The sequence below is a fragment of the Microcebus murinus genome, chromosome 17 (genome assembly GCF_040939455.1).
Source record: "Microcebus murinus isolate Inina chromosome 17, M.murinus_Inina_mat1.0, whole genome shotgun sequence".
Taxonomy (NCBI): Eukaryota; Metazoa; Chordata; class Mammalia; order Primates; family Cheirogaleidae; genus Microcebus; species Microcebus murinus.
Genome location: NC_134120.1, coordinates 24309188 through 24322143, shown reverse-complemented (window position 1 = coordinate 24322143; position 12956 = coordinate 24309188). Strand labels below are relative to the sequence as shown.

Here is a 12956-nt window from a genome sequence, read left to right as displayed (position 1 = left end):
CAAAGACATCTATCTTCAAAAATATGAATATTTACGAAAAGAGGATCAGGAGTGGTTATTTTCCATTTCTACTGAGATGCAAACAAGAAATGTTTAAACTGCAATGAGTTAACATTAGACATAGTAACTAACTACCTGCTGCAGAATGTACTACCAACAGAGCTTCTGGAATCTCCTCGCACTGCAGAGCATAAAATATGGTCAACCAAATATCCAGGATTAGTTAAGAACTGCTCAGACTGCAGGTAATAAGCTAAAAAAACTTGCTAAATGGCTTCTCCCTCAATTTTTAAAATTCTGAATTCATAATTATATAGAGTAACATTCAATTTATAAATTGAATACAACACATTTTAAAAAACAGATGATCCTTATCTGCTGATCATACCTTAGCATCACTTTTCTAGGTATTTTGCAGAAATAATTATATTTACAAAAGGTCCATTTCATAATACAATATGGTAACTAAATTGAATGGAACTATTCAAATCGAAGAGCAGAAGTTCTGCTGCTGAAATATTTTAAAATACCTTTTAAAAAAGAGTATTTATATTTATAGATTAGCTTTAAAAAAAGGATAAATATATTGAAGTAACTCTAGCATATCCCTGAAAATAATCATATTACCACCTGTGCATTTTTTATGAGGTGGAAGGACAAATCAATAGACTGCTAGGTTATACAAGTCAATTATCACCTGTTGAAATTTGGTGTAAGACAAGGGAACTTACTCGGTATGCATTTTTACTGTACTCCAGAATTAACTGGTGCCAGCAATATCAGTGCAACTATTACTGGTGGTGATGTCATGCTATGCTGTTTTGGTATCAGGACAAAAGTGGGAATGGAGACAAGAGGCTTGGAAAGATTTTCAGTATGGTTTCCTTATAATAACATTTAGTAGTAAATAAAATTAAAAAACACACACACAAAAAGAATGACTGTTTAAGCCCCACTGAACACATTAAGGTCAAGGATTTCAAAGGTTAATCCACTTTTCTTCCCCCAAGAGTTTATTTTTGGTAAAAGGCAGAAAAATTAGTTTTTCTACAAGGAAAATTTGCTTCTAAATGATAATTTGAAAATCTTGATATATATTATATATTAAAAAAGACACACAAAAATAACAGAGAAGTGGGAATAACAGATTAGGTACTATAACTTTATAAAGGCTTGCCTAGATCGAGAAGCAGCACACACACACACCTCATTTATGCAAACTAAAAATGTATATAAACAGCACAATACTGTGATACTGTATCATGATACATTACCTGTACACATAACTACTACTGTTATTAATAAACCTTTGGGACACTCAGTTTTATGCCCAACAAGACATCAGTAAGTCTTTAAAATCTTCTTGTCCTCCTTTATGGGAGGGTATTTCTAGACACTAATTTTCCCATCTAATATTCAAATATAGGAAACAGATTCCACAAGGTGCTTTAATTGATGAGACCTCAAGTGCTGTTTTCTCTCTTGAATTTTTGGATAGTCAACAGTCCATGGGGACCATACACAAATACTATGACAGAAGAGTTGTTACATTAAGTCTTTTGTTGGGACTGATTGGTGACAAAGCTTTATGACATGCTTGAGCAACGCACTGAAGGGGATCCCATCTGAGTTAATACTTTGTCCAACCACTGTAGAGGTCCATTCAGATGAAGTTCAATCCAGCAAGGGGTACTTGTTACTGTCTGCCTTCTGTTTAAAAGAATACAAAAGAAGGATTATGAAATTAAAAGGTTGTATACACTAAAATCTAATTTCTTTGGAATAATAAATTCTGGACATCTGATTATTATTTTAAAAAATGGTTGATCCTCAAAACACTTCCAGTGACTTTTTTTCTTTTTAAGAGATCTACAAAAGTATTAATTTCCCATCAAATTACACTTAGTTAGGTGACCTTATTATTTACCATCCATCCAAAATGGGACACCTTTGAGAGAGAATGTAGGCACTATTAATATCAGGCTATAAGGAGAGCTATAAACCAGGACTATCCCAAGCAAACTGAGAGACACATACGGTTACCCCACTTATTAGTAAAATCAACCACAAAATAGTGGATACTAAAATATCAAACAGAGTCTAAATGGAACACAGTTCAAATTTAAAAGTATGCCAAAACAAAAACACAACTTTGACCCAAGCTAAATCCTTATCAGACAATGTCAGAGTTCAACTTATCCTGACAAAGCCAGTGAATAACATTCCTTTTAGCAACATCATTCAGGCTTTTAATAAAAAACACCTCTAATGCTTCAATAAAAAAGGCTACTCTCTGGGAATTATGTATTCAATGCCATCTTGTCACTTCCATGTACTGATTTTAGTTCTGTCTTATTTGCTATCTAGAATAAGTCAATAAACCTGCACATTTCTACAAAGTAACAGCCCTTCAAACATGAGAAAAGTCCATTATCAAGTCTTCATCTCCAAGCAACACAAGCGCAATACTTAAAAACTTATTCCCAAGGATGTGATTTTCTGTAGCAGATAGTGTCAGTGTCCCCACTATGTCTTTCAGATTTTTCACTGTGCTCTAACCAGTGAAACTGCAAGTATCTGAATTCTATGCCTGAGAACTTCTCTGTCATGGCCACATGTGTAGCAGGCTAAAGGTGTCAGGAAATTAACATCCCCAGGAGCATTCCTCAACCAACTGACATTTACACAGCCAGCACTTCCTTCTCCCCTGGATGGGATAATTCTGTAGGTTCTCTGTTTCCCAAAATTTCCCTGAGGGTGCAAACTCTAGTGACCCACCCACTGTGGTAGATAGCTTAATAATGGTACAGGCTACCTTCCCCTCCCCCTGCCACTTCTCCTTCAGAAATAATTCTTAATCCAGGTCACAGAAAGGAAGTAGGTTGAAGAAGACTGCCACTACACTTATTTGGGCACAACTATACTTGAAACATGATCCATCCCTCCTACCTGTTTATTCACTTCTGTTCACACTTAACTCAGACATATTTCTCTATTTAAAATGAATTCTTCATACATGTAAATTCCTTGTTTACTACATTTCCTATTTATGCTGACAATCAAGCTGGCATTAATGAAACTGAATAATGGTTTTAGAAACATAACTATCAGGTCTACCTCCTCAGCTTCAGCATCATTAAAGGCAAAAAGTTCCTGGTAAAAACCCACAGTTCACAGATGTGTAAATGTTACAGGAAAATACTTGATTATCCAAAGTACCTGACTACAACTACCTATAAAAACATACCATAAGTTGGTCCAAGGGTTGTGGGTTATTGTTAAGCTGATTTAACATTGTCTCCCCCCACAACCACGCTTGACTAGCTTAAAAAAAAAAAAAAAAAAAAACATACCATACATTACTCCTTATAATTAGAGATTTTAATTTATCTGTGTTAAAAAATGATGGAGTCCACTGTGGACTATCCACTAATGAAAAATTAGTTTTTGCAAAATTCAGTTATGCAATTGTCAGTACTATCCTTAGAGAAGAGGTAAGAGTTATGAGAGCTGTCTTCCAGTTCCATCTAACCACTTACAATGTGACCCTGGGCAAATTATCAAACTTTTCTAAGCCTATTTTCAATGATGTATTAGTTTGAAACATTTGTTACCTACAAAGATTGCAATTTCACATACTTAAACCTTATAGGGAAAGGAATAACAATAGAAACAATAATTCTTAGATACTACATTTAAAAAACAGCACAGTGCTTGGCACATCAGCAAGTATCCCTTCTACTCCTAAATAAAGTTTCACCTCTTCACCTATATTCATTCAATTCATCTCAACTTATTTGTTCAGCCTCATTTTTCTCTACTTTCTGTACTCCACATTAAACTGCTATTCTATTGTCAGGATTATCACTTTCCCCTCTGCTCACCACCCACCTCTTAAATACTTAAATCTCGCTGATCTTTTAGACCAGATCATGTGCCATCAATAGTGAAAACGTCTCTTTCCATGAACTGACATAAACTTTCAAATACACCCCCTTTATGGTATAACACTTTGCATTACATTAAAATACATACCTATGTATGTTTTAATCATATCTTCTATAATGCCAGCCCAGTAACATGCAATAGTTTTGAATCCAGAGGCCAACTTCCTTTCATCATTTTACATAAAGATATACTGATTCCATTACCTCAATACACAGATAAAAATGAACTCCAGAAGATGCAAAGAATGAGATAAAAAGAAATTATATTGTGAAAATTGAACTGAATGTGTATTTCATACCGATATTCTGCTCCCCACCCTTTCACAAAACTCATTCTTATGGTGCACATTCTAGTTAGCTGATACACGGCTTCAAAACCCTGATTAACAGACTGAGCCAGAAGAGCAGCAAATTCCTGGTTGTTGAAGATCTTCAGATTACAGCCTATGATTGAAAAAAGTAAAAGAAACTGTGTAAAAGAGTATCATTACTGAGAAATAATTATAAAACAGCCATAGGTTTTATATCATGCTCATGCTAGAATATGAGCATGCAATCATCTCCTAATTCTTACAATTAGCAACTAGAAAAACTAAGCAAGTTGACATAAGTTTATCTACATTGTTCGATCCATACCTGGTGGAATTTTACACACTGTTGCAGGGTGCCAGCCGTATCTCTGATTGCAATTAGGGCTCTGCACAAAGATTGCACTATCACTTAGGCACTCAGCAAAAACTTCCCCACCTATGTAATACAAGCGCACTCCTCTTCCTAAAATAAAACACACACAGGATTAGTTTATAACATTTACTATTTTAGTGTGACTCTGGAAGTCTTGGAGGAATTCTAAAATGATATAGGGCATTTTACATGACCTTTTTCATACCTGTTTTTCTGAAGTCTAACTTTGAAATATATCATTTTATGTTTTTCCAAGTGTTTTTTAAACAAATTTATTGATTTTTAAAAATAATACATGCTTATCAAAAGTATTTAACACACAATGAATAACAGTACATGAATAACAAAATAGTTTCATATAAATTATACATTATTTTAAAATAAGTTAAAGAAATTAAGTTAATTTTGAAGGAATTGGATAAATATATCTTCATTACAACAGTATTTCACTAAAGAATCTACTAAGGTTAAGAAAAAAAGATAATTAAAAAAAAAAATCAAGGGGTTTAGAGTCATTTGCCCTTATAAAAACTGTATGTTGGCCGGGCGCTGTGGCTCACGCCTGTAATCCTAGCTCTTGGGAGGCCGAGGCGGGCGGATTGCTCAAGGTCAGGAGTTCGAAACCAGCCTGAGCAAGAGCGAGACCCCGTCTCTACTATAAATAGAAAGAAATTAATTGGCCAACTGATATATATATAAAAAATTAGCCGGGCATGGTGGCGCATGCCTGTAGTCCCAGCTACCCGGGAGGCTGAGGCAGGAGGATCACTCGAGCCCAGGAGTTTGAGGTTGCTGTGAGCTAGGCTGACGCCACGCCACTCACTCTAGCCTGGGCAACAAAAAAAAAACTGTATGTTATGGTGGCAACTGACTCTCTAAATGTATAAGCAGAATTAGGTAAGAAAAAATTACAGAGAGATTTTAATATACTTCTTTCAGAATCTGACAGATCAAATGCACAAAATAATATGAGATATAAGGATTTTTAAAAACAATTGTGATAGGCAGAGTTCTAAGATGGCACCTAAAAGTGTCAGCCCTGATGCGCATACACCATTATGATTCAATCAAACACTAGATGCTACCGTTAAGGGATTTTTCAGATATACTCAGTTGACCTTAAGAAGGGAAGATTATCTTTGGTGGGCCTGACTTAATCAGACAATCCTTTAAAACAGACTAGGCAGTCCTGAGCACAAGTGATTCCACACAAGAGACATACTCAATTGCTAGTTTTGAAGATCGCGGGGACCACATGGCAAGAAAATGAGGACCTCAGTGTTACAACTGCAAGGAACTGAATTCTGCCACAACTGTGTGAGCTTAGAAGAGGACCTCAAATTCCAGATGAAAACACAACCCAGCCAATACCTTAATTTCACCCCCATTAGACCCCGAGGAAAAGGCCGCCTAGCCCATGCCTGGACTCCTGACCCACAGAAACTGAGAGATAATAAATTTGTTTTGTTTTAGATGTGATAATTTGTTACACAGCAAAAGAAAATTAACAAAACAACCAACAAGCCAGATTTAATAGATAAATGTAGAACCTGGTACCCTGGTTCTGCAATTATACAATATTGTAAAATAGTCAATCATGTACTTGGCCATAAGAAAAACACTGAGTCCACAAAGTAGAGATTTTTCAGGCTATATTTTCTGATCAAAACCACCTATTACACTAGAAATCAAAAGTAAAAAGATGATCTAACTTCCACATGAAACCAAGTAACAGACTGTAGTCACTATCATTTTGTAGTATCAAAAATCACTCTGGTAATCAACATTATTTCTCACAGGAGGTAATGGGTAATAATAATTAAAAGATAGAAGCAAATTATTATTAAAATAAGTTACTTTAAGGTGATGACAATGATATTCAAGCATTAGTAGCTATCAACCTTTTTCACCTCATTGTTAAAAAAAAAAATACTGAGGACCCCAAAGAGCTTTTCTTTATGTAGATTACATTATGGAAACTTACCATATTAGATACAAAAACTGAGATTTAAAAAAATGTATTAATTCATTTAAAAATCAAAACAAACCCATTACATATTAACATAAATAATGTTTACATAAGCAACTGTATTTCTAAAGTAAAAAACTTATCAAGAAGACTGGCAATGTTTCACATGTTTTTAAATCTCTTGAATGTCTGGCCCAACAGAGAGAGAAATGGATTCTCAAATCAGATCTACATTTCATCTCTTACAAAATAACATGCCACGTAACCTCTGGAATACGCCACTGTACACTTACAAGAGAATGAGAGTGAAAATGGCAAACAGCATCTTATGAAAATAGTTTAGACTTCAAGAACTTGCTGAAAGAGTTTCTGGGACCACCAGAGGTCCCCAGACCACATTTTGAGATCCTCTGAATTACATTTTGAATTATATTAAACAGTAGTTCTTGTTCTAGATATTTCAACTCAGAATAATAGGGAGAGGATTTGATTTAATACATGGACTCACTGAAGGGAGAAAAATCCTGAAGATATAAACTAGGAAAAAAATTCATGATTTGTAAAAATTATAACCTCAAAATTAGAACATGGCAATTTTATGACTTGTAGAGACTCAGCAAATTCAAATTATTTCAGCACATAATGAAGGACTTTCCAGTATCAAATAAAGAAAAGTCGAAAATACGAGTCTGCTGACTAAAGAATCACCAGGATCTAAAGCAACGAAGCCTGTGCACTTAACCAACAGAATGAACACTGGTTTTTCTGTGTACATGCTCTTGCATACCACATAATGCCCACAGTATGAGTATATGGCAATGATTTTTACACAGGAAAAATAAAACATACCTATATGCCTTCTTGTCATTTCTACTGTAGCATTTCGGTTAACATTGGAGAGTAAACCTAAGCAGAACCTCTCTGAATTTGATGGATCTGTAAAGCCATCTACAGTGAGTGAGGGCTGTGATGCATGGAAGGTTTCTCCAACCCTCTGGTTTAATTCATAATATGCTATTGAACACCAAAATGCAGGTTCTGAGTAAGTAACTGGCTGCAAATCTGGAAAAAAAAAAAATAAAATAAAAGCGTGTGAACAATTCAAGCCAAAAATAGATTGAATACCATCATCCTTACACGTTCTATGCCAATATACACTGGCAACAGCTCAGGAAGTAGACATAACATTTTTATCAGTTTCTAAAGATCATATCAAATTTTCAATATTTTTAATACAGAACTCTAATTTCCACAGATCATACCAGATTTTCAATTTTTCAAATTTCCCATGTCACTGAGTCACTTTATGTTGGATTATTTGTTTTACTAATAGTTTTAGTCTAGTTCCTGTTCAAAAGTCAATTTGCCCTATTTGGTGGATTTCTAAAATGCATTAAAAAGCTAATTTTTGGTAAGATAAACGATATAGAATAAAGCTACACCAAAGATTAATGAGTCAAAAGCCATAAGAAAAACTGTCATAACAAAAGGATACAAAATGACATATTTTTGACATGTGTCTATTTTACCATGAGATTCTCAGTGAGTTACTCTAGCTACAAAAATAGAAAACCTATGTAATACGTAAGAACCAGAAATTAATAAAACAAAGAATATGAATGTAGAAATAGAAGAATATGGAGTCAAGAGAATACTTATTTCACTGGAAAACTGGATTACATGTATTCAACTTCTGTAATTCTGACTAAAACATACAAGAAATATTATGAACAAAATAAAATCCTGACAATTTTGTAGAATAAATTTCGACCATTGAGAAACTGAAGAGAAATTGTGAAATAGCAAGGTAAAATGAGGGCCAAAAACATATTATAGAAGAGTTCAGTCAATCCCTCACTAGCTGAGGGTACTGCTTCTAGGACCAACTCATATCAAAACCTGAAGATGCTCAAGTCCCTGATAAAAAATAGCATGATGTGTGCATAAAACCTATGCATACCCTCTCATATACTTTAAATCACCTCTAGATTACTTATAACTACCTAATACAATGTAAATGCTATGTAAGTAGTTGTTGTTTTATTTTATTTTTTTATTTTCTAAAAGTATTTTCAATCTGAGGTTGGTTCAATCTGCAAATGGAACCTGAAGATATAGAGGGGCTGACTGCATACATACACACGTACATATCTATACATACACATATTCTCTCACATAAATATACCTCCATACCACATTTGTTATACTTGCGTATGTGTGCATATATTTATACACACTTCTTACATTACCACAAGACATATCATAAAATAAACATACTCATAAAAATCTAGCCACATTAGTTTATAAAATTTTCCATGAATGAAGAATATGATTCCAATGAATAAAAATATTTGTTTCTTATACCCATATGTGCCAGTAGAAAACTTTTAGTAATATTGAGGCACATTATCAATATCCTTTTTAAAAAACACTAAAACCACTTGCATAATTATTAAGATCTCTTTCATATATATATGAAAAATAACTTCCAGAGAGGACTTTTATTAAGTAAATGATACAGTATAAAAATGGCAGCAGGAAAGTATCTGCAACTTACCCAAGCTATGATTAACAGGGGAAAGAGTAGTAGGAGACAGTTCTGCTGGAGAGCCTAAAACAAAAGGATTCAATTTTAAAATAGATGTTCAAGTATTTCCAGAACTTCTGATCAAGTAATAAAATTGGCTGTACCTGGTTGTAATTATCACCAATGATTCACAGACCATTTAAATCCCAATAATTCAAACTATATTAACTATTTTAGTTTAATTTGGGGGGCTTAACATATAAAAGGTACAAAAGGTAATAAAAGTCTCATCTTCTACCTAGCCAGTTCACTGTCCCCAAAGCATCTAATATTGACAATTCCTTGTATAAGCAAACATATTTCTGTTGTGTCCCCATCATATACAAATGGTAACACAATTCTGAACCTCCATATTACTTATAGAGGTTGTTTATGTTGATGTTACTATCAGAGGTTGTTTATGTTGATATGTTTCCTTAGTATTTCCTAGTCTGTTTACCTATCAGTCACCTAACATTACATTATGATCCCATATTGATGGATATGCAGGTTATTTTTGATATTTTAAGAACAAAGATTATAATGACCAATTTTGTACATTTTGCATAATTCCAATTATATGTGAAGGACTGATTCTTAAATTTTGCATAATTCCAATTATATGTGAAGGACAGATTCTTAAAAGAGAAACTATCAGGTCAAAGGGTTTGTGCGTTGGTAACTTTGGTAGATTTGGCTAAAATTATCATTCGTGGAGGCTGTACCAGTTTACATTACAGCAACAAGGTAACAGTGACAGGTGAAAACATGGTCTCAACAGTTTTAATTTGCATTTTTCTTAAAAAATGACACATAGCAGTTTTACATTTGTTTATATTGTATTTCCTTTCTGTAAATAGTCTGCCCTTTTCCTCATTTTTCTATTGTGATATTATTGATCACTTTCCTTACTGATCTTTAGAAGGCTCTTTATGTATTAGGAATATTAGTTCTTTCACAGTATGATTTGCAAATATTTGGTCATCTGTTTTATGACTCTTAATCCTAATTTTGATGATGTAACATTAAAAAAAGTTTACACACTTTATCAGTCATATTGGGGTTTGTGTCACACTTAGATAAAACAGTGGTGTCAGCAGATATTCCTGTCTTACCCTTTACTTTGAAGTAATGCTTTTAGTATTTTTCTATTAAGCATAATATTGGCTTTGAGGCAAAGAGAGATTATTTAGGATTTTTCCATCAATAATCTGAAACAAGCCTGCAGATTTACATGAGTGCTATGTTTGTTGTGTTCTGCGATCAATGTTAGGACAATATAGAAGCTTTTGTGTCTTTTTTTAATGTTCTATGACAGTTTAAATAGTATTGTAACAGCACATTCTTTAAAAGTTCAGGCCGGGCACAGTGGCTCACGCCTATAATCCTAGCATTCTGGGAGGTCAAGTCGGGAGGATCGTTTGAGCTCAGGAGTTCAAGACCAGCCTGAGCAAGAGCAAGACCCTGTCTCTACCAAAAAAAAAAAAAAAAGAAAGAAAGAAATTAGCTGGATAACTAAAAATATATTAATAAAAAATTAGCCGGGCATGGTGGTGCATGCCTGTAGTCCCAGCTACTCGGGAGGCTGAGGCAGAAGGATCGCTTGAGCCCAGAGTTTGGGGTTGCTATGAGCTGGGCTAATGCCATGGCACTCTAGCCCAGGTAACAGAGCAAGACTCTGTGTCGAAAAAAAAAAAAAAAGTTCAGCAAAATTCTCCTAAGAAAATAGTTAATAATTTTCTAGGGTTTACTGAAACAGTTCTCTACTTTCCTTTATGAAAGTTGATTTAAGATAGCTCTATTTTCTGGAGTCAGTTTTGGGAAATTCTATTTTCTTAAAAAATGATCTGATTCTTCTTCTCACTTTAGGTAAGCAGGCTAAATCTAATCAAGAAAATAAGGAGGCATGAATAATAAGAACCACCGCAGACAATAGAAAAAAAATCACTGAGAGACTATTTTGTTCAATTCCACACAACTCAATTTTAAAGCACATTTGCTGTAAATGTTGTTAAATAACCTTATTATAAATACAGAATATATTTTGTTTTATGACCACCATTCTCTACACATTTAGGGGAAGTTATCTAAAAGAGCATGACCCACAGCTCCCAAGCTTACACCAATGGCATAAATGTAGAAAAAGATAAGATGGTCTGACCTATGTACCTCTCCTTATCACACATCTTTATAACCAAGACAAAAAACCAAGCAACAAAGGTGAAATGGCAGCACTCAGATAACTAGATGAATCAGAAATAGAGAACAGATGATGGAATGTTTTTAGAAGACAGAACATTCTTACAAAACACAATTTTCTTTTTTGTTCCTCAGTTGAAAAATCTGTACAACAGGTACAACTAAGAAAGGTCAAAATGCATTTATAACAATCACCTAAAAAAATTCACTGCTGTTTCCTGAAGCAAGCATAAACTAAACAAAGCCATTATTAGAAACAGAGGAAACTGCCCAGTTATTCCTATCTTTCAACTGTTTATTCCTCTATTAAATACTTATCAGAAGTGACCCATAGGGTCATAGTTCACTAATTTAGACTAACATAAGTTCAGTCAGATGTGATAAGTCAGAATTATAGACTGCAAGAAAGATTATGACATCTTAAAAAGTTAAATTAAGCTAACAATTTATTAGTTAATAGAACCTTTTAGAAACACTTAAAAACAGAGGTAAGTGATCACTAACCTATATATTTACACATAAAATGCCACTACTGAAGTCTAACCTATCATAGCCCTTCCACTTAAGAGAGGTAATAAATACCCTGTTTCAGCCAGTTTGAATCAGCAGTGTTTACCAGCACCTAAAACATCTACAGAAATCTTTGTGCATGTATCTTTGCATACAAGTCCACATATAGTTATAGGACACGTTTCAAAGAGGAAATGTAAGATAAAAAGAGTGTTAAGTTTTTATAAATGAGTGCCAAAATACTCTCCCAAAATGTATAGACTCACCAAGAATTTATGAGCTAGTGCTTCCTGAGATGTCACTACATGTTGAGATCTGCAAATTTGATAGGTTTAAAGGGCACAATTCTTCTTTATTTTTCTTTTAAATACTGTATTCATATTCTTTTAGTCAAGTTTTCTATCAACTACTTTTTCCTCTTGATTTATAAGTTTCTAAATTTAGAAATCAGTTCTTAGGTTTGCCATTCATTTGCAAATACTTCCCCCAGTGTTGTTTTTTGTTTTTTTTTTTTAATCTGCTTTGGTGTATCATTCAAAGTGACATTTTAAAGAAATTTTTAACAGACTTATTTTTTAGGGTAGTTTTAGGTTCACAGCAAAATTGAATGGAAAGTACAAAGAGTTCCCATATAATTCCTGCCTCACTCCACATGACCTCCCCAGTCATCAACATCCTCACACCATAATGGTACATTTGTTATAATTAATGAACTTATTTTGACAAATCATTATCATCCAAAGTCCATGGTTTACATTAGGGCTCATTCTTGGTGTTATATTATGGGTTTTGACAAATATATGTTGACATGTATTCATTTGAAGTACCAAAGAGAAGAGTTTCACTGCCCCAAAAATGCCCTGTGGCCCCACCTACTCATCCCTTCCTCCCTCCTCCCCTCTCCCCCTCCCCCATAACCCCTAACACCACTTATCTTTTTGCTGTTTTCCATAGTTTTGCCTTTTCTGGAATGTCATATATAGGTAAGTCCTCCCTTAATGACATCAAAAGGTTCTTGGAAATTGTGACTTTAAGCAAAATGACACATAACAAAACAAAGTTTTCTCCCCTCATCAATATT

General features: G+C 34.0%; 1 protein-coding gene across 1 annotated transcript in view; it reads right to left on the bottom strand.

Annotated features, from left to right (window-relative positions):
• Positions 1 to 995: 995 nt before the first annotated feature.
• The window catches only part of SMAD2 (SMAD family member 2), an 81779-nt gene continuing 69818 nt past the window's right edge, over positions 996 to 12956 (bottom strand). Inside the window, exons 8-12 of the mRNA XM_012745346.2 lie at positions 9158 to 9211; positions 7450 to 7662; positions 4584 to 4721; positions 4247 to 4391; positions 996 to 1710 (exon numbers count right to left, since the gene is read on the bottom strand). Of these exons, the coding sequence (XP_012600800.1) occupies positions 1587 to 1710; positions 4247 to 4391; positions 4584 to 4721; positions 7450 to 7662; positions 9158 to 9211 (674 nt within the window). The 3' untranslated portion in view covers positions 996 to 1586. The remainder of the gene's footprint in view (positions 1711 to 4246; positions 4392 to 4583; positions 4722 to 7449; positions 7663 to 9157; positions 9212 to 12956) is intronic.